This window comes from Geotrypetes seraphini, chromosome 11 (genome assembly GCF_902459505.1).
Source record: "Geotrypetes seraphini chromosome 11, aGeoSer1.1, whole genome shotgun sequence".
Taxonomy (NCBI): domain Eukaryota; kingdom Metazoa; phylum Chordata; class Amphibia; order Gymnophiona; family Dermophiidae; genus Geotrypetes; species Geotrypetes seraphini.
The window spans coordinates 33,438,046-33,461,630 of record NC_047094.1 but is presented as its reverse complement, the minus strand read 5'-3'; the positions used below and the strand labels follow the sequence as shown (position 1 = coordinate 33,461,630).

The following is a 23,585-nucleotide window of genomic DNA, read 5'->3' as shown; positions in this document are numbered from 1 at the left end:
GGTAGGCACACATTTTGTAGGCATCTACCATGGAAGATGTCATTACCAGAATCAGGCCCTATGTTTATGTTAAATTAATTTAAATTATAAAATAGACACATCTTATGTGCCCTGTTATACAATTACCTTCTTTCACATATCTCCATAAAGAACTATGGGCTAAATTCAGTAAATGGCACTCATATTTGGGCAAAGAAAAAAAGGGCTATTCTCTATACAGTGCTCTAACACCCCCTCCCCCCCCAAACACACACTTTTTTTTTTTTAACAAAACTTCAAAAGAGGTTTTTAGTGCAGGCAGGTGTGCTTAATGTTCTGCGCTGAATGCTCTGAGTTCCTATGAGCATCGGGATCAGTGCAGAGCATTCAGTGAGCCGGCCTGCACTGAATACCGCTTAGCACTGGGATATGTGCCTAGGTTGGGGCATGAGGATTTGCATCAACTGAATCTGGTATAAATCCTTGCACCTTAATCAGGCGTGGCTCTGCCATGTTCTGCAACACCGCATGCAAATTCTAGGAATGCCTCTGATATAGCCACATCCCTCCCGTGGCCACACCCTCTTCTCAGATCTGCAAGGAGAAATTTTACATGTTCATATTTATAGAATACTGACTACAAAGAGGCACGCATCAATTCAGATTGTTAATTAGCGCCAATTAACTGATCGTCAGTTCCCAATCACTGGCACTAATTGATTCATTATTCAATTAAATTGCATACATAATTTTGAGTGCCATATAAAGAATTTATTGAATGATATTTATGTTACCTGTATAGATAATAGTGTAATATGTGGAATATCTTTTGTTCTTTCATTTGTATGACACTGTTTTTGATTAAAAATCAATAAAGAATTTAAAAAAAAAATAAAGAATTTACTAGTAAGTATATCTGATATGGACTATTCTGATCATATTAGTAATAGTAATAACTAACCAGTTAGATAATTTTAAATCATAACAGCTTGGGTTCTGGCATTTGCAAATTGTAAGTTTTTATGCCCATTAGCTTCCATAAAGGGACTTTTAAGCCAAGATCGATATTTTAACAGAGGATGTGATTATTTTCATTCAGTGAAATCAAACTAATATTCTCCTGCTGGAAATTTTTCAAATTTCTGAATTTAGCTGATTTGAGCCCTTGGTGACAATATAACAATTAAAAAAAAAAGTTGAGCATGTATCAGAAAACAAGAGCAAACTGAAGCAAGCACATTTCTGCACTGTCACGGTCCGGTGTCAGGATTAACTGGCTGATTAAGAGACATCGTTCGGTTATCGAGCGTTGGATCCATGAAGCCAATTGGGGAAGGTTATTCTTGCAAGGCAGTTAAGTTAGAAGCCGATAATGCTGATGTATGTCAGGTGGTAGGAATGCGCAGATCTGTTAAAACTGGGTTTATCAGCCTGAAGAAATCCTGCAAAACCTGTTCCTCTCTGACATGTTACCACACACACATATACCTCATTTTTCTTTAAAATTGACACCGTTGTGTAAAGGTCTGGTGTACAAGAGTGGAAATATATTAGTACAGTGAAATCCATCACAAGACTGGCAATTTTCAAAGCGACCACAGTGCTTGCAGGGGGGAAGGGGTAAAACGCGGACCTTACGGATCTAAAACCGCACGTCCTTAAAAATCCGCATTGACAAGTCCGCCTTCGCTTTCCCTGCAGCTCAGCTCAGGCCCACGACTCCCTCGCGGACCTCACGGATCTGAACTGCACGTCACATCCTTAAAAATCCGAGGTCGGCGCCACTTTTAGTCTGGCTCTATGACAATTTAACTCTGACGGATCCTAATGCTTTTCCCTCCCTACGCTAGGATCCGTCAGAGTTAAATTGTCATAGAGCTCTGTCAGAGCCAGAGACTAAAAGTGGCGCGGACTTCGGATTTTTAAGGACGTGCGGTTTTAGATCCGTGAGGTCTGTAAGGTCCGTGAGCTCCGCGTTTTACCCCTTCCCCTTGCAGGGTCCCGGATAAGTTTACGCTGTAGTAAACAAGTTTTCTAAAGAAAATTCCCCCATTTCTCTTTGAAAATCCTATAGGGGCTGGTGCCACACCGATATATTTACCCCACATATCATAAATAGTTCCCACCCTAAGGAATGGGAGATACAATACTTAAAAGGACTTTCTTCTCAGACAAACATCCGTCTACAACAGAGTCCCTTTGAAAATTGCTCCTAAATTTCTACTGATCTAAGAAGACTTTTCTATAACTGTCATTTTTAAGAAACAAATGAGGCTAATTTTTGTGCTGGAAGCTACAGTAAGGGGGAGATTCATCAAAGCTTTAGCAGTGTGCTCAGTGCCGGATTTATCTATAAGCTAAATAAGCAACAGCATAGGACCTCACAAAAGTTCAGAATTTGGGGGGGGGAGCTCTGAAAATTTTATGTGGCTTTTTATTAAACTTATTTAAATGTTTGAGAGGTGAAATAAGTTTCAGCTGTACTTTTAAAATGGCTTCGTATGTAATGAACTTAGGTAATCTTTTAAGCATAAATTTTCTGTTTTCAAACTTATCAGTTTTCTGATTTTGCAAACAAGTTCATTATTACTTATATTAATAAAAGTGATCCAGATTACTAATTGTTTCCCCCCTTTTACAAAACCAAAGCACGGTTTTTAGCACCAGCTGCGCCGGTAACAGCTTCAACGCTCATAGGATTCTTATGAGCGTCGTAGCTGTTTACCGCCGTGGTTGGCGCAGAAAACCGCGCAACGGTTTTGTGAAAGGGGGGTGTGTGTGTCAGCATACGCGCAAAAATGATTTTTTTTTTAAATTCCACCTCTTTTTCTAATTCTGGATTTTGTAAACTACCCCTGCCAGTCACCAAAGAATCTCAAATAATGACACAAATTAATTGTGAACGTTACTGGTAAAAGCTGATGAAAAATTAAGCCTTTCAAGGGATTCAAGGTCTAACTAAACCCTGAATTAAGCATTTCTGACTTAGTTGCCATCATATTGAACAGAGAAGTAAAATGTAAATGTGTGTAACACTGACAACAGAAAACTTGGGGTGGAGTGGGAGTGGGGGGGCCCCATAACTAACCTGTAAGGAAAGAAGCCGAACGTGCACAATTCACTTTGAAAACAAGACTCTCATTGAACGATATTAATACATTAAAGGCACAACCCACATTGTGTATTCTCAGTCCAAAGCAGGTAAAGGTAGGTGAAACATTTGCTGCAAGGGAGTCATGACAGACAGTAGACGAGAGCATTTTTCTGTTATTTTTTGTTACTGCCTGCATAGAAAAAAATGATTCACCCCCCCTCCCCCCCCAAGCACGCCTCTTGTGATTTGAAAAAGATGGTTCTTTTTATTTTTTTATTATAAAATATTTTGTTTTCATTAGTTCCTCTGAAATTTCTTCAGGTCCTTTCCCCCCCTTTTATTTATAACAGTCTTCGTAGGTCTAGAAGAAATTGTCTTTTTTTTTTTTCTTTTTTTTCCATTTCCTACAATGATGGTATGAAATAAAATGTTTCAGGGCTACAGCCAAGGTGATTGCCTAGGGCGTTTCCCAGGCATATTTAGCTATTATTATTCATTTCTTTTTTGTTGGCTTTATTTTTTATATTTTTCTATAAAAATATTGATCAAAGAAATGTACGGTTTCCTGTTTTGTATCTTCACATAGAAATGAATACATAGAATAATTGGCTTTTTTTTTTTTTTAGACTCAAAGGTCTCCTCGATTGTGCTACTTCTTTAGAATGAATTTCAATTCCTAGTAGAAAAAAGTCAAAAACATGGGAAATACAAATGAAGTTCCTTAATTCAATCTTCAGTGTATTGCTGGATGAGATTACCCTATGGTCTCGGACTTCTGGCCTATGACACACAGGGAGTTTTTTTATGGAAGTTCCTTTGTCTCATTTCCCTTATGTCTTTATGTTTCAAACAGTCACCTCTGTCTTGCTGTTGGTTACAAAGTATGGCTGTGGAGACATGTAGTGCTGGTTGCGAGTTGCCAGATGGTTACTTGATGGTTGCAAGGTACCGTGCTTCTTGTTTGCATAGGTCTGCCTTCGGAGGGCCTGTTCGCTGTGATCCCAGGTTCTGTAACCAGAGGGATAGGCCAGTGGGTGAGAGTGAGCTTTGTTGATTTTGGATTTCTCTCCATTCTGTTTCATGGTGCTGTTGTCCAGAGTGTAGGATCTGTCTTGTTCCACTCGGACGGGATGGAGGGGAAGGCTTCCTTTGGCAGCCAGTTCTGCAAGGTGCCTGCGTTTGGAGTAGAAATCGTCACTGACCTTCTCAGCTGTTGATTGGGATGAGGGGTGGGGGGGGAAGGAAGAAGGAAAACAAAAGCTTAGTTAGGCAAAGGAAAATGATGTAATATTTGAGAAACAATATTAAAAGCAAAGGGTCTAATATTCAGAAGGGTTTATGCAGTCACTGGAATCTACTATGGAGTCGCATAAATCTACTATGGAGTATATTCTGTAAATGGCACCCAAATTTAGATGCCAAAAAAATGCATGTCGAGGGCACTATTTATAGAATACATATCAAAATTGCCAGTCACCATCTCAAAAGGCTAAATTATGATTATATATATCAAGTTATTTTTTTCTTTGGTTAGTCATAAATACCTCTGCATATACAGTTTAAACTCAAAGGAGCCTCAGAAGCGGCTTGTTTCCCCGGAATAATCACCTGATAAATTTTTCAAAAGCTGCAAGCTTCCTCACCTGCAACAAAACCAGAGAGAACAAGGGGTCCAACTTCGTCTGCAGTGAAAAAACAGACCAGAGCAAACAAACCAAAACTGCAGGCTTGTACACGATGCAGGCAAATTTTATTGTGACAAATAAATCGTATCTAAAAACCTTTTACCAGGCGAGGGACCCAACACGGTCCGTGTTTCGGACAACCTTCATCAGGGGTCCATGGTGATAAAAGGAAAAAAGAAAAAATGTCACAAAAAGAAAGCTGGAAAAATAACGTTTGATGACACGCCGAAAGTCGCCAAAGTACTGTATTTGGCGGATATTTACAGTACTTTGGCGACTTTCGGCGTGTCATCAAACATTTTTCCAGCTTTCTTTTTGTGACATTTTTTCTTTTTTCCTTTTATCACCATGGACCCCTGATGAAGGTTGTCCGAAACACGGACCGTGTTGGGTCCCTCGCCTGGTAAAAGGTTTTTAGATACGATTTATTTGTCACAATAAAATTTGCCTGCATCGTGTACAAGCCTGCAGTTTTGGTTAGCTTCCTCACCTGCTCATCAATAGTGTAGTAGCATAATAACTTATTGTTATGTATTTATTTATTTTATTTTAAAAAGTTCTAGACCGTCTAAACCTAGACCTTGTTAATTAAATTTGTCAATAAATATATAAAGTGCTCAAAATCCAAATGTCAAACCCTATGCCAAACCCCTATGCCAAATGCCAAATGCCAAACCCTATGCCAACATGCATGTTTTGCAATCTGCGTCAGGGCTGGGTTTCAATAAACTTTCCCCAAGGCTTCACGTATAAATTGATTCTTACAAATCGGGTGATTATTCCCGAGAAACAAGCCGCTTCTGAGGCTCCTTTGAGTTTAAACTGTATATGCAAAATTAACCAGGATCCATTTTCATTAACCGCTTAGGGCGCTGTGTAGGAAAATGAGTCTACTGGCCAAAAAATGTATTCTTCAATATTGGACGATCCCTGACCCTCCAAAGTTTTGGCATTGGCGAAACCAGTTGCATCAGTTGGCCATCTGGGAAGCTAGAGGTGCTGGAAGGATGAGGAAGCGAAAGATGTTGTTTATGCAAATATGGGATCCATATTTGCAAGCCTTATTTCCTAAAGGTCGTAGTGCGGTTTTAAGATGGGTGTCCTAACTGAGATTGAGGAGGGGTAGAGAGTACCATTGGAAGGGGAAGGGAAGGGAGGGTTTGGGGAGGGAAGGTAGAGGGTATTAAATAGATTCAAACACGTAGTCCTATTGAGGTTTGATGGGGGATGAAGGAGAGTAGGGATGGGGAAGGGAAGGGAGGGTTTGGGGAGGGAAGGTAGAGGTATTATATAAATGATTTAAAACATGTAGTCATACATAGATTGAGTGGGGTTTGATGGGGGATAAAGGTATTTTCTAGGTTTATATGGGATGTATTTTACTCGATGCCTCATTATTAGGCCCTCCAGCCGACCTCTTTGTTTGCGTTCCGTCGGGGGTCAGGTTCCTGAAGAAGGGCTCCTCCCGAAACCAGCGCGGTTGAACCTCTTCTCCTGGCGCGGTTGTTTGCGTTTATTAGTCTGTGAGATAGTTTCAGATAAGTATCGTATTCATTTGATATTTTTTGTATGGTTTTTGACTTTGTTGTGCGATTCGGGGGGTCTGGCTGGCAGGGTTTGTGTGGGGGTCGCTCAGGTTGTTTGTGTTGAGGTTGATTTACTCACGTTGATTGGTTGATTTGTTTGATTCAGTGGACTTCTGTCCCTTTAATTTCAGCACACTGTGGGTGCTCAATGATGGTGTGTGGGTGGAGGCTTACCGCCTTAACCCAGAAGTGAAGTGTCGGCGCTGCGCTCCTATCACTGAGGGTTCACACTGAGAGCACCCTATAATATAATATATTAGATTTATTCCATTTTGGTCTATAAGTTGTGAGCCAATTTTGGCGTCCTGAGCGTCCCCCACACAAGCCTTGATGTGACTAGGTTGCCTTTTTGTGTTTTTTCATTATTATACTAAGCACCTTGGTGTTGTATGTAATATTGACCACATCAATGTGTTCATCATATTATTATATTTGAAGCATCATCATCGTTATACAAGTTTTAATGTTGTATTTGTTGTTGTTTGCATCAATAAAAATTGTTTGAACTTAAACTGTATATGCGGAGGTATTTTTGACTAACCAAAGAAAAAATGACTTGATGATATAATTTAGCCTTTTGAGATGGTGACTGGCGATTTTGATATGTGTCAGATGTTTGATCAGCCCTACTAATTTGTTTCGCCCCCAATACAAGCTATTTGTAGGATAACATGTAGCACCAGGCTTCATGTCCAAATTTTGGGCTCATGGATTTACACCAACCAAACCTGGTGCAAATCCTTGCACATGAATTAGATGCATGCCCCCCAAATTCTATAACACTGCACACATCTTTAGTGAACAGCCCTGAGCCACCCATGTCCCTCCCATGGCCATACCGCCTTTTCAGTTGCACGCATAAAGATTTATGTGCACATCTTTATAGAATAACGCTTAACAAGATGCCTGATAAATGTAACTTGTTGCCAATTAATACCAGTAAATTGATTTTTTGAAATTAGCTCATCACTGAATTAAATTGTTCACACAAATTGTGGCGTGCTCCCAAATTTGCATGCGAGATTTTGAGTGCCATATATAAAACCTATGGATATATATATATATTAGAGAATGACACGGGGACAAATTTGTCCCCATCCCCGCAGGAACTCAGTTTCCCTGTCCCATTCTCACAAGTTTTGTCGCTGTACCCTGTCCCATTCCTGTAAGCTCTGCCTTAACTGCACGAGCCTCGATCACTTATGATTTTAAAGTGTTTGAGGCTTGTGCAGGTGAGGATGGAGCTTAAGCATTGGTGGAATGAGGCATTATGACATCACAATCTGAGCTCTAGAATGTTGCTACTTATGATTTTAAAGTATTTGAGGCTTGTGCAGATAAGGACGTAGCTTGCAGGAATGGGGCAGGAACAGGAAAAGAACTCGCGGGGATGGAACGGGAAAATGAATTACCGCGGGGACGGAACGGGAAAATGTTTTCCCATGTCATTCTCTAATATATATCAAAAAGTTATATGGATAGTATGGACTGAATATTTCCCTGACCAGCCTTATACTATCCATATATTTTAGGTATGGTGGGAAGGCACAGCTAGGAGGGAAGTAAAAATTATCCCTATGTTATCCATTTAGGAGATAATTCTATAACTAGGCATCACTGAGCATTTATTCTTCAATAGCATTTGGACACCAAGGTTTTGGTATAGAAAACTAGCATAAGTTAGCATCTATTCGGTACAATGTCAATAGCACGCAGGACAATTGCGCCCTGACAATTCTGCTCCGTCAAATGCGCATACTGACAAGTGTGCACATGAAGGGAGCGGGGTTTTCAGGGTGAAATTGTAAGTGTATGGGGGGGGAGGATTGCAGCAATCTTGAAATTGAGACTGCGTCGCCATCCACTGAATGAGAGCGTGATTGCAGTGTGTGTGTGTGTGTGGGGGGGGGTGTTCCCCCCCCCTGAGAGCGAAAGAGCTGGGCTTCAGGAGTAGAGCGTGACTTTTAAGTGTTCTGGGGGGGTTCCTACTCCACCCCCCCTCAATGGGAGTGTGAGGAGTTGTAAGTGCAGTGGGGGGGACCCCCCCCCTCAGAGCACAAACGGAAAGGCTTGATAGCGGTCAGAGAGGTGGCGCGCTTTTTGTCCTGCATGCAAATGTCGGGGCGTGATTGTCGGTGCGCCAATGTCTGGCACACTTTTGATGGGTCACCATCTATTCACCCACATTTAGGGGCACTTACTTACATCGTATCAATAGCAGGCATAAATGTGTGTCACAATGTCTTAACTATAATGCACTTTCAGAATTAAGTTTTTAAATAAATCAATGTAGGCAAATAAATCCCCTGGCATAAATAGGGTATGCTGAAGGTTAGGATGCCCACTTTAGGCGCCGCTAGTCACGATTCTACGAATGGCGCCTAACTTATGATTGATGCATGCTTGACACTGTGCTCCTCAGCCCCTATGTTTTAGGTACTGTTTATAGAATCAGGGCCTAAGTGCCAAGCCCCCCAATATTTCTCCTCGCTTATCTCCCCCTATGCTCCCCCCCCTCCCATGATCTCTGCTCATTGGGTAAGCCCCTCTTATCTGTATCCTTCTCTTCCACTGCCAACTCCAGACTCCGTCCCTTCTATCTTGCGACTTTGTATGCCTGGAACAGGATGCCTGAATTAATACGTCGTGCTCCGTCCCTGGCAGTGTTCAAATCCAAGCTAAAGGCCCACTTTTTTTTGAAACTGCTTTCAACTCTTTAACTTCCCTTCACAGCTATCAGATAACTAGATCCACTATAACTTCCCCAGCCCTGAAATGTCCTGTCTAAATTAGATTGTACGCTCTTCTGAGCAGGGACTGTCTATTGTGTGTTAGAATGTACAGTGCTGCGTACACCTTTCAGCACTATAGAAATAATAAATAACAGTAGTAATATGTATGCAATGGCTTAGTAAGTGGGGGGTGGAGGGGCGGACCGCTCCAGGTGCCGTCTTGGTGGGGACACTGGCACCTCTCGGCACCCCCCATGCCACACTTGCGCCTTACCTTCCCCGCCTCCACTTCTTTAAATTTTTGTCAGCGCAAGCGACTTTTTTTAACCTGCAGCTCGCATCAGCCTGGCTCTCCTCTGAAATCACTTCTGGGTTGTGGGGTCAGGAAGTGACATCAGAGAGAAAGCTAATGCCTGAGCAAGCAGCAAGCCGGAGAAGCTGCTCACGCTGGCGAAGATTTAAAGAGGTACTGGGGGAAGGAAGGGCGCCAGTGTGGTGGGGGTGGGGAAGGAATGGGGGGAGTGGAGAAGAGGGTGCGGAGGGGGAGGGGGGGCCTCAGCTCCCTGGTTGCCTCCTACTCTCGCAATGCCACTGCTCCAACTCTACTACTATGAATTATTTCTATAGCGCTACCAGATGCACGCAGCGCTGTACAGAGTCACAAAGAATAAGAAAACAGTCCCTGCTTGGAAGCGTTTACAATCTAAACATACAAGACAAACAGGATGTTATGGATACAGTTAAGGGAAATGGTTAATCTGCTGGCTGGGTTGGAGGGCAGAGGGGAGTACAGGACAATCACTGAGGAGGTTGGCTCTTATTGGTGGAATGAGGCATTATGGCATCACAATCTCAGCTCTGCTTCCCAAAGAGAGAAACTCTTCACACTTCTACATCAAAACACAGAAGAGACAGTCCCTGCTTAAAAGAGCTTACAATCTAGTCAAGTCAGACAAACTGGACAAGAAGGCGCATCAATACACTATGCGCAGGTGGAGGAATTAGAGAGGAAATGATAAGACAGATATTGGTGCTTAAAAGGTGAGTCACTTCACTGGCTCCCTATCCGCCATCGCATATAGTTCAAGATCTTATTGCTGACCTACAAGTATGTTCATTCTGCTGCCCCTCTATCTTTCCTCTCTTCTCTCTCCTTCTACACCTCCCAGAGAACTCAGTTCCTCAGATAAGTCACTCTTACCCTTCTCCTCCACTGATAATTCCAGACTTCGTTGCTTTCATCTAGCTGCCCCCCTATGCCTGGAATAAATTACCTGAGTTTTTCCATCAAGCCTCTTCCCTTATTTTGTTTAAAAGCAGACTGAAAACCCACCTTTTGGATATATCTTTCAATCCTTAACCCTACTCCTCTGCCCTCCAACCCAGACCGCTGATTAACCGTTCCCCTTAACTGTATCCATGACATCTTGTTTGTCTGTCTTGCTTGTTTAGATTGTAAGCTCTTTCAAGCAGGGACTGTCTTTGTGACTCTGTACAGCGCAGCAAAATAATTCATAGTAGTAGGACTCCGGTGTGCGATTCTCTGCTGCTTCTTAGGCAGCTGCTGAGACCGGAATCATATACAGAATTTTCCTCTTTTTTTTTTTATTATTATTTATTTATAAATTTTCAAATATAACAATCAAGTATAAACTTGTACAGAACGCATGATTCAAGAAATATAAAAATTCATTCAAACAAATATACAAAAAACAAGAAGTAAATTCCATCTTAAATCTCGCTCAAGTCCTCATATAAGATCCAAGATTAAATTAAACGGAATTTTCCTCTTTATGACCATCTGCCCCTTTGTGACACTTTTGGATGGTTTTCTTTTTTTTTTTTTTTTTTTTTTTTTTAACAATGAGCCCCATTAGGGCTTAACACCCTTTGGTGAAAGGGCCCCATTGTTAGCTACCCCAATTATTACAATTTTCTTCATACGACAACAATGGATATAAATGTAGAAAGCAAACATAAATCCAAGTGTGGAATACTTCTAGGTGTGTAGACAGGACTTCCTTACTAGTGAGCACGGTTATTATTGGGTTTTTATTTTTATTTTTTAAATCTTTATTAATTTTCAAATATTAACAGTGCATTGCAAAAATTGTAAACATAAATGAATCAGAAAAAAGCACTTTAAATATTCAAACATTCTGAAAACAATCATTTTCTCCCCCCCTTCCTCCCATTCATGCATAAAAGTATAACCACATATAGAATTTCAATAAACTAACTACAAGAAATAATGATGCCTTCCCACCTCCCTCCCTCCCACCCTGAATGTGTAAAGAAATTAACTAAAAAGAAAAGGTACACGACAACTAATGTGATTCAACAAATGATGTCAACGGGCTCCACACCCATCTAAATGCATTACTATATCCCAAAAATTCAGCGTTCATTCTTTCATATTTGTAACTGCAACATAATTTCACCCACCAAAAAGTATAATTAAGTCTATCATAACTCTTCCAATTGCGTGTAATCATCTGCATTGCTATTCCCGTCATTATTAAGAAAAGCCGGCTTTTATAACGATCCAAAGAAGGTTTAACATGTAGTAAAGTACCACAAATTATGGCTTCATAAGTTACGGTTGTTATTGTTGGGGGGGTTGTTTTTGTTTTCTGGAATGGATATTTTCCATGGTTTATTATTCATGAAACGTCCCTGTATATTTTATTTAAAAACCTGGTTCTATATGATTTGACATGTTTTAATCAATTTTTGTTTGAGACAAAAAAATTTCTCAACTTTAAAAAGGGTTTTCCTTAGAGGATATAAAATTGCTTTCGAGATGGTCCAGATTATGAAAATGGATTTTATGTTCTTTCTGAGTTCCCATCTGCCTTCCTGCTTAATTAATACTTGTATGGTCTTTATGAAATGTCCCTGCAATTACCAATATTTCTACATTTTAATTACAGTGAACAAGGATCATGACTTTGAGGCCAATTGCGCAAAATCACATTTGTGAAATTCTGCATTTCTGACGCACTTTCCAAAGCTTATGCAAAATCACATAGGGGACCTTTTACGAAAATGCACTAAGAATCAGGCATTGAGGGAGCCTTTTAATAAAGACACATAAGAACAAAAGACTAGCCATACTGGGTCAAACCAATGGTCCATCTAGCCCAGTTTCCAGAGTGGCCAATTCAGATCTCAAGTACATGGCAAAAACCCAAATAGTAGCAATATTCCATGCTACCAATCTCAGGGCAAGCAGTGGCTTCTCCTATGTCAGTCTCAGACTACGGACTTTTCCTCCAGAAACTTGTCCAAACCTTTTTTAAAACCCAGCTACGTTAACTGCTGTTACCGAATCCTCTGGCAATGCCTAAATAATACAGGCCAGAATTATGCTTATGTAGGTGCTTTAGGCCACCGAATGCCACTATGGATGTGGCTAATGCCAGAAGTGGCGTTAGGCGGTCTAAAATGTCTAGGTGCAATTCATGACAAAGATAGGCGCCGGAAATTTTGGCCCAGAAAACCCTGGCCTAAATTTCTGGTGCCTATCTTTCACTGAGGCGTGATTCTCTATAGGGTTAATCACTTCTTAAACAATGTTGTGCTACGCACTTCTACTCCAAAACTATATAGGCTGCTGCCAGAATCACAACTCATGTTTCCAGATGGCTGGGTAGTAAATCTATACCCGAGCTAAGTACTATTACGATATTGATATAGGAAGATTATTTAAGTTAAATAATCTTAGTGTATGGTACAATGCGATATAAAAGAAGATTAAAAAAGATAAAAATTAAATTAAACAGTGTAATAAATAATTTAGTGGACTGATGATAGTTCACAAGATAGTTATACGCCGGGACTTGTTCTAGTGGTGGTATAACTGTGAACACTTGAGATCCACTATAAATTGTTCAAGGAGTTTAATCCAATGAATGAGATTTTGGACTTGTGATTCTGGCAGCAGACTATATATTCTCTATAGGGTGCCATCACATGATTGACGCGCGATCAGCAAACTTTTTTTAGGCGCCTGCCGATATCGGCACCTTATAGAGAATATGGGCCTGCCTACAAATTCTTCAAAACACTTCTAGAAAGCTTATCGCAGGAGCGAAAAAAAATATGATGGCGTTACCCTACTCCTGAAATCTGCTCATTGGTTTCCAATAACTCATAGAATGACTTATACAATTTTCCTTCTGGCATTCAAGACTCGCCAAACTCACTCACCACCCTATCTTGAGCAATATTTAATTCCATGCACACTTTCCCAAATTCTCAGGTCGCTACAGCAAAACTTGTTAGTTATACCCACTGCAAGCCAAATAACGCACAAGTCCATTCGCAGTAGCATTTTCTCGTTTGTTAGTCTGTCCCTTTGGAATGCGCTCCCATCTTACCTGAGATTAGAAACATCACTTCCAAAATTTAAATCAGCGCTTAAAATTTTTCTCTTTCAAGATGCCTATGAAATAATCACCTCCTAATGATTTTTAATTCTTGTACTTGATGGGGAGGGGGGCGTGTCCTGTGCGCACAGTAGGAATCTCTTTTGTTTCCCTTGAACCTATCACTGTCCTATCCAAATTGTAGTTCCTCTCTGTCTTCTATTTTTCAACTTCTTCTACCCTTCTTTATCTTGTTTAGATTATATACCTATCATAAACCGCAAAGATATGCAGTGTATCATGGTATATCAAGAATGAATAAACTTCAAAACTTAACCACTGAAATGAAAACTATTTTGTGGGTGGTTTGTGGGAGTGGAGTCGGCACTTATGCAATTAAGTTAATCGGATAAATTAGTCCGCATAAAATACAGTCCTGTATTTAATCCAGTTTCACTTAGGTGGTTAACTAGATAAGGGACAGCTGACTGCATAAATCTGGATGTTCAGTGCTGGTGCAGGACACGATCCAGCATTGAATATCCAGGCATAATACAGCAGCCGCCAAAAATAGTGTCAGCTGAATTAGAGAATGATACAGGGACAAATTTGTCCCCATCCCCATGAGTTTTGTCCCTACCCCTGTCTCTGCCCCGTTGCTGTAAGCTCTGCCTTAACCGCACAAACCTCGAACGTTTATGATTTTAAAGTGTTTGAGGCTTGTGCAGATGAGAACAGAGCTTAGGCATTGGTGGAATGAGGCATTATGACATCACAATCTGAGCCCTAGAATGTTGCTACTTATGATTTTAAAGTGTTTGAGGCTTGTACAGATGAGGACAGAGCTTAGCATTGGTGGAATGAGGCATTATGACATCACAATCTGAGCCATAGAATGTTGCTCCTTATGATCTTAAGGTGTTCGAGGCTTGTGCAGATGAAGACAAAGCATGCAGGAATGGGACACGGACAGGAAAAGAACTCGCGGGGATGGGACGGGAAAATGAGTTCCCTCAGGGACGGGGGGAAAATTTGTCCCCCTGTCATTCTCTAAGCTGAATAGTCACCCACAAGTTTTCAGGCTTCACACCTGTACTGGTTAGAGCAGCAGGCCAAGAACCAGAGAAACCCAGTTCAAATCCCACTTCTGGCCTTTAGAATCTTGGGCAAATCAGCAAATCCCTCAGGTAGAAGTTGAGCTTAAGCTCTCCAGGGCTTTAAGATAGGCATTCTAGAGGTTTGGAAGCAGGAGGGAGTTGGGATGTTTTAGAGTCAGCTGGGATAGAAGGCAGAAGAGATCCCTCCTGTCCTGGCTCACCGCTGGACCACTAGGGCTTACAGCAGGCCTGGAGGGAGGCCTGCAACAGGTCCGGGAGGGGGACCAGGTTTACGCTAACTCAAATATAAACCAAGACCCCCATTTTTGTGTCTTTTTGGTCCCATAAATCTCAGTTTATATTCAAGTATATACGGTAACTCACCTTGAACTACTGAAAAAGGCATGAGCCAAATCCCAAATCCCTTATTAAAAAAAAGATACAGCATTCCATAGCTGTCTGAAAGCTCTTTGCATACTGACTTCTAAAGGTTTTAATAATAAAATGAATGCTGTAACAGGTTCATTTATAAAGCAAACAGAAAACTGGCAGCATAATTATTTACAAAGGTATCTTGCCAGCATATATTATAGCAATTCAATTAATAATATGTTGCGAATAAATGTCATAGATTGCAGATTGTGGAAAACGAGTGTACAGAAGACTGATTTATAACGAGTAATGAGCTGTGTCTAGGAGCTGGAAGTTGTGCTGTGCTCCATTCCATAAAAAAAAAATCATGATACCTTTCATTAGAGCAAAATAAGAATTAGTCAAAGATGATTTCATTTATGAGGTTTGGAGACACACGAGTTATGTGGAGACGGGACCTCTCTCTCTTTAAACCTCTCATGCATTGTCATCGTTGGATACCCAGCAACGGTAATAATCTGCAAAGCATTCAGTTTGCCTTGGCTATGAAAGCGGTGATTATTTTCTTTCAAAAGCATCTGTGATGTAGCTCTGCAAAAAGTGCATCGTACGAAAAGCTATGCAGAGTGAAACCAAAGTTCTTCATGCTCAGCTTCCTATCGCCAACAGTGGCCATTCCAGGTGACAAGTATTTAGCAGATCCCAAAAAGCAATTCCCATGTATTGCAGAACAGTGAACAGGTAATTCCAATGGATTTAGTCGAACGCCTTTTCGGCATCCAGATGAACCGGGGTTGCTGGATAGACTGAGATTTGCAGTGAGCTATAGATAACAAGAACTCATGGACATTGACTACTGGAGCGTATGCAGGTAGGGCTGGTCTCAGTTGGGGCACCTTATGATCTTAAGGTGTTTGAGACTTGTGCAGATGAGGACGGAGCTTAGGCAGTGGTGGAATGGGACATTATGACATCACAATCTGAGCTCTAGAATGTTGCTCCTTATGATCTTAAGGTGTTTGAGGCTTGTGCAGATTGGGGACAGCGGGAGCGGACTGCTGGGCATGATGGACCACTGGTCTGACCCAGCAGCGACAATTCTTATGTTCTTATGATCAGTGGCCCCTAACGAAGACCACTTGCTCCGGACAGATTAGATCAGGTAGGATAGCCAAAAGTCTATCAGACAATATACGAGAAAGAAGTTTCAAGTCCACATTGAGGAGGAATATTGTCTGATAGGACGCCAGAAAGTGGGGGTCTTTACACGGCTTAGGAAGTAGTGTATGAATGAGTGGATAATCCCCTTTGTGTAATAGAGTAATCGAGATAAGGCAGAAGTGGAGCACACACCTGGGGAAACAATCATTTATAGAACTCGGATGTAAACCCGTTGGGTCTGGGAGTTCTGCAAGATTTTGTAGGTCTTTGGCCATTAAAGGGGCATTTAGTCTGGCCAGTTGACCATCCGTGAGTCGGGGTATACCCGAGTCCTCTTAAATAATCAGTGAGTTGGGGGTCCCAATTAGGCTGGGGTGTGGAGCAGTGTTCCCTCTAAGCGGGCGGGTGTTGTGAGCAAACTTTTTTCACCGTGAGCCAAAAATATCGGGCGCCAGCAAGTTATGAGCCAACTCGCCCGATTCTCCTCTCGCCGCCCTGCCATCTGCCGTACGCCTCTTCCGATCGTGCGCTGTGACGAGAAACGTGTGCGCTGCGATGTAATATTTTGTGCGCCAGCGCACGCCAGCGCAGCTTAGCGGGAACACTGGTTCAAATGGTTTTATTTATTTCCCCAAATTTATTTTTGTTATACGCATTGAAAATATTTGATATTGCGTTTAAATCAAAATCTCAATAAACTTGAAACGAGTGCCCGTGAGATTGTGGGAGGGTTAAATACTCAAAACTTAGAAGTTTTTGCTACGCCAGCTTTCTGGTATCTTTACATACAGTGGCGTACCTAGCATATGTAACATCCGGGGCCCATCATTTTTTGGCACCCCCCCCCCCCCCATCTGTAAGAAAAACATGATTTTTAGTAACAAACCACACGTCACACATGAGTACCTAGGAAAAGGCAGCATCTTACATATTGCAGTGAGCAGTACATCAATACACCCATTGTAAAACTAAACAAGCCAGACCAGCACAGATCAATCCTACACCGTCAATCCTAACAGAAAACCATGTCTTTTGAACACACAGAACACAGAAAACACCTTCGCCTAGTAAGGAATATGTAATCACAAACTAACCCCTCCCTCTTTTACAAAACTGTAGTGTGGATTTTAGCTACGGAGGTAACAGCTCTGATGCTCATAAAATTCTGAGCATCAGAGCTGCTACCACCAAGGCTGGTGCTAAAAACGCTTCACAGTTTTGTAAAAGGGGGGATAAAATAAAAATACATAGACAAAGGTTAAATTGAACCAGCAAGAAGCTGGACTCTGCATACAATGCTTCACAGAAACAGTGACACATGTCTCCTAAAGCAATAAATAAATAGAAATTTTTTTCTACCTTTGTCTTCTGTGGTTTCTCCTTTCCTCATCTTCTTGTAACTCTCTTCCTTCCATCCACTGTCTGCCGTCTCTCTTCCCCTATATGGCATCTTCTCTCCTTCTATGCCCCTTCCAGAAACTGTATGCCTCCCCCTTCCATCTCTCCTTTCACCCCATTGGTCTGGCATCTCTCTCCTCGCCTTCCCTCTCCCACACCTCTCCTCATAGTCTGGTATCTCCCCTTCCCTGATTCTCTGGCATCTCTCTCCTTTCCTTTTCTTCCATCTTTCGCTCCCCCTCCATGCTCTCACATCTCCCCCTTCCTTTTCCCTTAGACTGGCATACCTTCCTCCTACGCTCCAAGCCCTGGCATCTCCTTTAATTCCCTCCCTCATCTTCCTTCTCCCTCCAGCTGGGTACCGCAACACTCTTCCCTGCAGCTCTGCACTTCCCCACAATTGCCATGCTTCGGTTCCTCTTCTTCCTTCCTTCCTCCCCCCCCCCCGCGGGACCCTGCGGCACCATCAACTCTTACTCCCTCTAATGTCGGCCCTGCAGCTCCAGACTTCCTCGCACCTTCTCCCCTCCCCCTTTGGATCGCTATTATTTTAAATGTTATAGCCGCGGAGCTGTATCCATCAGTGGAGATGTCTAACCTCGGCCTGCCCCGGAACTCTTACTGCAGCAGACGCCCGTCTAGGCAGGAACAGGAAGTCACTGTTGCAGTAAGAGTTCCGGGGCAGGCCGAGGTTAGACATCTCCACTGATGGATACAGCTCCGCGGCTATAACATTTAAAATAATAGCGATCCAAAGGGGGAGGGGAGAAGGTGCGAGGAAGTCTGGAGCTGCAGGGCCGACATTAGAGGGAGTAAGAGTTGATGGTGCCGCAGGGTCCCGCGGGGGGGGGGGGAGGAAGGAAGGAAGAAGAGGAACCGAAGCATGGCAATTGTGGGGAAGTGCAATCCCCCCAATGCGTCCCCTTACCTTACCGACGCGTGTGTGCGCTGTGAAGAGAAACTTTGCGCTGCGATGTAATATTTTGTGCGCGAGCGCAGGCCAACGCAGCTTAGCGGGAACACTGCTGCCAGGTACTTGTTACCTGGATTGGCCACTGCTGGAAGCAGAATACTGGGCTCGATGGATCATTTGGTCTGCTCCAGTATAGCTATGCTGACCAATGTGACTAGATAAAATTACTTTCTGTATCTGTCTTCATGCATAAGAACATTCGAGTTGCCATACTGGGACAGACCAAAGGTTCATCAAGCCCAATATCCTGTTTCTAACAGTGGCCAACCTAGGTCACAACTACTTGGCAAGATTCCAAGGAGAAAAACAGATTTTATGCTACTTATCCTAGGAATAAGCAATGGATTTCCCCAAGCCATCTTAATAATGGCTTGGGGAAATCATCCAAACCTTCTTCAAACCCTGCTAAGCTAACTGCTTTCGCTACATTCTCCAGCAATGAATTCCAGAGTTTAATTACACATTCAGTGAAGAAATATGTTCACCAGTTTTAAATATTCTTTTAAAGGTCCTTACAAAGTTTTAAAATGTCCAGACTGAATTACTTTGTACTTGAAACTAAGGTATCATACATTCAGCTGTAAGCAATCAATTCAGCGCATTTCTCAATAAGGTATTGGAGACCATGAATTGTTAAAATAAAGTTTCATGAGCTGTTTCTGCTTTCAAATAGTTAAGAATATGAAAATGGGGCATTTCGTTAGTAAACTAAGCAAATGTAGCCAAGAAGCCATAGAGCAGACAGATATGTAACTCTAGAGACCAATTTTTGCAAAAGCTGCCTTTACTCTTGTATAGAGACCTACAATAAAAATTAAGAAAGCCTCACCTCTCTTTCCCATTAGTTTTTACTGGCTTTTTGGGGGGAAGAGGGAGTTCTAAAATAATTGGTTAGTAGGTCTAGAACATGCCAAATAATGCAAAAGATATCTAATTGCTTCTTAAAACTTTTTAAGTAGAATATGGTAATCATTGCTTAAAATAAATAATAAATTATAGGCCTTAAACCATAAACATGAGCAGAAGCCCAGACTAGTTTTCTATCATTCCATGATATATATTTATAGATATTGACATCCATAGAGTCTTACAAACAGCACAAAGGCCTGAAGAACTGAGATTTAAATGTTCTTTATTCAATGAGACATGACATGGCCAGTGTTTTGGCTAATAGCATGCAACAAGCGTCATACATCACTTATGCGAGACTGATCAAGTATAGAATGAGTTGTATGTGGCTATGTATTAATGCTGGAAGAAATCCATTGGATTGGTAATCCGTAATGCTGACAGATTTCTTCCAGCAATAATACATAGTCACATACAACTCATTCTATACTTGATCTGACTCGCATAAGTGATATATGACCCCCCTGATGCAGGCTGTTAGCTGAAACCTTGGCCTTGTTGGGTCATATTGAGTAAAGAACATTTAAGCCCCAGTTTTTCAGGCCTTTGTGCTGTTTGTTTTGCGGACTGATCACTGTGCATTTGCCAACATCCCATTCTTTGCGGTATCCATGGAGTCTTAAACAATTAGAAGACCATTTTTAAAAGCTTTTCATGACACTTAAATGTGTAAAAGGCACACATATGGAAATGTCAGTTTTACAGTGTCACAATTTGCATATATAAATGCTGCAGGATGCTCAGATTCAAAGAGGGCGTGTTCCGACCTTGGTAGGGGTGGTCCAAAAATTATAGGTGCATTCCTGTGAAAATTATGGGGTCGATATTCAAAACAATTCAAGCAACCAGAAATGGCTAACCAGTCTTATTCAGCAGCACTTAACCAGTTAGGCCTGGATTCTCTAAACGGCGCTGTGTTTTTAGGCGCCAGCAAGGCACCTAAGCTCAGTGAGAAACATCATTTAAATGCCAGTTTTCACTGTTTTTCAAGGCATCGCCTAAAAAACATTGGCCTTGGAATCACGCCTCCATACGCCGCTTTAAGGTGCCTAATGCCATTGTGGGCGTGGAAAATGCCGGAAGTGGCAATAGGTGGTATAAAGCGCCTACAGAGGTGCAATTCACATCAAAGGCAGGCGCCAGAAATGTGGGCCTGGAAAACCCTGGCCTACTTTTCCGGCACCTACCTTTGCCAAAGGTGCAATTCTCTTACCAGGTGTCATCGTGACCGACGCGCAATCCATGGCCGCCAACAACAGCGCCAGTTAGAGAATTCATGCACGAATATTAGTCAAATAGTGCCCATTTATTGCTAGTTAACGACTTGTTGGGCACATGGCCAAATTTTGGCATGCAATTTTGGGTTAGGGTTACCAGGGTTTACGATTGTAAAATCCGGCTCAGGGTTGCATCTGGAGAGTCTCCGCGCATGCATGGACATCAACGTGATGACATCAATTATGCATGTGACTTCATTGCGTCGACATCCTCGCACTGAACAGTTTGTAGTCTGGAGTCATTATCAGTAAGTTGGAGAGTTGGTAGTCTAGTTTTGCTGCTTGTGTGGCTAGAAGGCCATCGTACAGTGTTTTTCATTTGACGCCTCTGATTGGGGGATGCGTGAACGGTTTGTGAGTTCTCCTGTGTCTGGTTGAGGTAGTTTGGATTAGGAGGTTGTTTGAGATAGCCCAGCCTACCTAAACAACCGCCTAATCCAAACTACCGCAACCAGACACAGGAGAACTCACAAACCGTTCACGCATCCCCCAATTAGAGGCGGAAAACGAAAAAAACTGTACGATGGCCTTCTAGCCACACAAGCAGCAAAACTAGACTATCAACTCTCCAACTTACTGATAATGACTCCAGACTACAAACTGTTCAGAAAAGAAATCAAAACCATCCTACTCAAGAAATCCTTTAAGACAAACCAACACCGCAAGACTCATCTCAATTCTCTGAAGCAACTCGCTCTACTCTTCAATTCCTCTGGAAATGGCCAGATAACTTCTTTTGTAATCCGCCTCGAACTGCAAGGAATTGGCGGAATATAAATCAATAATGTAATGTAACGTAACTTCTGGATGCCTTCCAGCTGCGGCACCAAGTTTAATGTGCCGCGGCGTCAAAATGTTTGTGGGACACTGCCCTAGTATTTGTGATTTTTGAAGGAGTAAAAAAAAAAAAAATCAGTTCACTTGTAGAATAAGATTGATTGCACGTGTAACTTAGTAATTAGCCGATAACTGGCGCAAACGAGCAATAATAGGCTACTGCCCCTCAACTTTAGGAGAGCAATAAAAACATACCTGTTCGCCTAACTCCACCACCCACGACCGATAGATTACAAAGAAATATGCATTGATACAAGATCCTTAAAAAACACATCTGTTTGTGAGAGCTTTTTATAAGGTTAGATTTTGATAGTCTATTTTAGTGAAGTTTTACTAGTTTTAGTAAGCTAGATAACTTCGATGAGTCAATGTTGGATGTGTGCTTACATGATTATGTGTGTTTTCTTTGTAAACTGATCAGGTCTTAGGTGGGGTAGAAAATTTTTTAAATAAACAAATGTGTTGCCTTAGGATAAAAACTTGTATTGAAAAATCTTTGAACTGTAACTATGACAAATTTAACCTGTAAACTGTCTATTATGAATATTGGTATTAGAGCCTTAGTATGTGTCAAGTTAGGATAAAAACTGGTGCCGGAAAAAAACTTGTAAGAACATAAGAATTGCCGCTGCTGGGTCAGACCTGTGGTCCATCATGCCCAGCAGTCCGCTCACGCGGCGGCCTAACTGAGACTAGCCCTACCTGCGTACGTTCTGGTTCAGCAGGAACTTGTCTAAGTTTGTCTTGAATCCCTGGAGGGTGGTTTCCCCTATGACAGACTCCGGAACAGCGTTCCAGTTTTCTACCACTCTCTGGGTGAAAGAAAAACTTCCTTACGTTTGTACGGAATCTATCCCCATTCAATTTTAGAGAGTGCCCTCTCGTTCTCCCTACCTTGGAGAGGGTGAACCACCTGTCTTTATCTACTAAGTCTATTCCCTTCAGTACCTTGAATGTTTCGATCATGTCCCCTCTCAATCTCCTCTGTTCGAGGGAGAAGAGGCCCAGTTTCTCTAATCTTTCGCTGTACGGCAACTCCTCCAGCCCCTTAACCATCTTAGGTGCTCTTCTCTGGACCCTTTTGAGTAGTACCGTGTCCTTCTTCATGTACGGCGACCAGTGCTGGACGCAGTATTCCAGGTGAGGGCACCTCATGGCCTGGTACAGCGGCATGATAACCCTCTCCGATCTATTCGTGATCCCCTTCTTTATCATTCCTGGCATTCTGTACTGTAACTATGGTAAATTGTAGCCTGTTAATTGTACATTATGTATGTTAACCCGTCCTGAGCTCAATGGGGAGAATGGGATAAATAGGGTTGTTGGTATTGCTCCTTATTTCTTTCCCAAATCATAAATCTGTCCCACTTTAGCAAATCATTCTTTAAATAGTTGTCATTTGTTAAAAATCTGCTTGAAAAGAAGGTGTGATTGGCATTATTTTGCCAGCGGTTGGAGCTTCTGTTAACTAAGATTTTTTTCTGCATTATGCTTCCAGCCGGGACTTAACTGGATGTTTCAGCTCCTGAAGAAGTTTGCGAAACGGAGCTCTGTCGAGCTGAGACAATCACCTGTTGAGACTCAGATAAGTCTTGTGAATGGATTGTGACTTTTGATTATTGTTCGTTGGGATTTACATAAGATTTGTAAATGAAATTATTTTTTTTTATAATTTTTTACATTTTTAGCACATAAGCATTTAAGCACTTTTGAAAATATTTTTGCAATTATTCATTTAAGGAGTGGGGCTTTTTTGAGCTGTTTTTTTTAGCTCTCTATTCTGCTCTTAAAGCCTCTTGCTGAGCGTTTATTCACATTTGTTATTTATTATCACGGAGACCGAATGATGTACGGGGCTTATTGAGGTTTTTTAAACCTGGTGCTGGTCATCTATGAGTCTTTTGCCCGGGGCCATAAAAGTCAAAAAGCAGTATTAAAGTGCTTAACTTTGGGCCGTACTGAGGTGTCTCATCTTTATTAATCTCTATTTAAATAAAACCAGCAAATGTTCTTTGAGAGCTTAATATAGGGTTCTGCCAATTGTTCTGTTTGGCAGTTTTTTTAAGAGGTTTTTTTTTTTTTTGTTTCCTTATAATATCAGGGTCATAAAAACAA

The 23,585-nt window shown here is 41.7% G+C and overlaps 1 protein-coding gene across 1 annotated transcript in view; it reads right to left on the bottom strand.

Annotated features, from left to right (window-relative positions):
• Positions 1-2,000: 2,000 nt before the first annotated feature.
• SHISA9 (shisa family member 9) overlaps positions 2,001-23,585 on the bottom strand; it is a 452,554-nt gene continuing 430,969 nt past the window's right edge. The window contains exon 4 of the mRNA XM_033962857.1: positions 2,001-4,283. Within this exon, the coding sequence (XP_033818748.1) occupies positions 3,919-4,283 (365 nt within the window). The 3' untranslated portion in view covers positions 2,001-3,918. The remainder of the gene's footprint in view (positions 4,284-23,585) is intronic.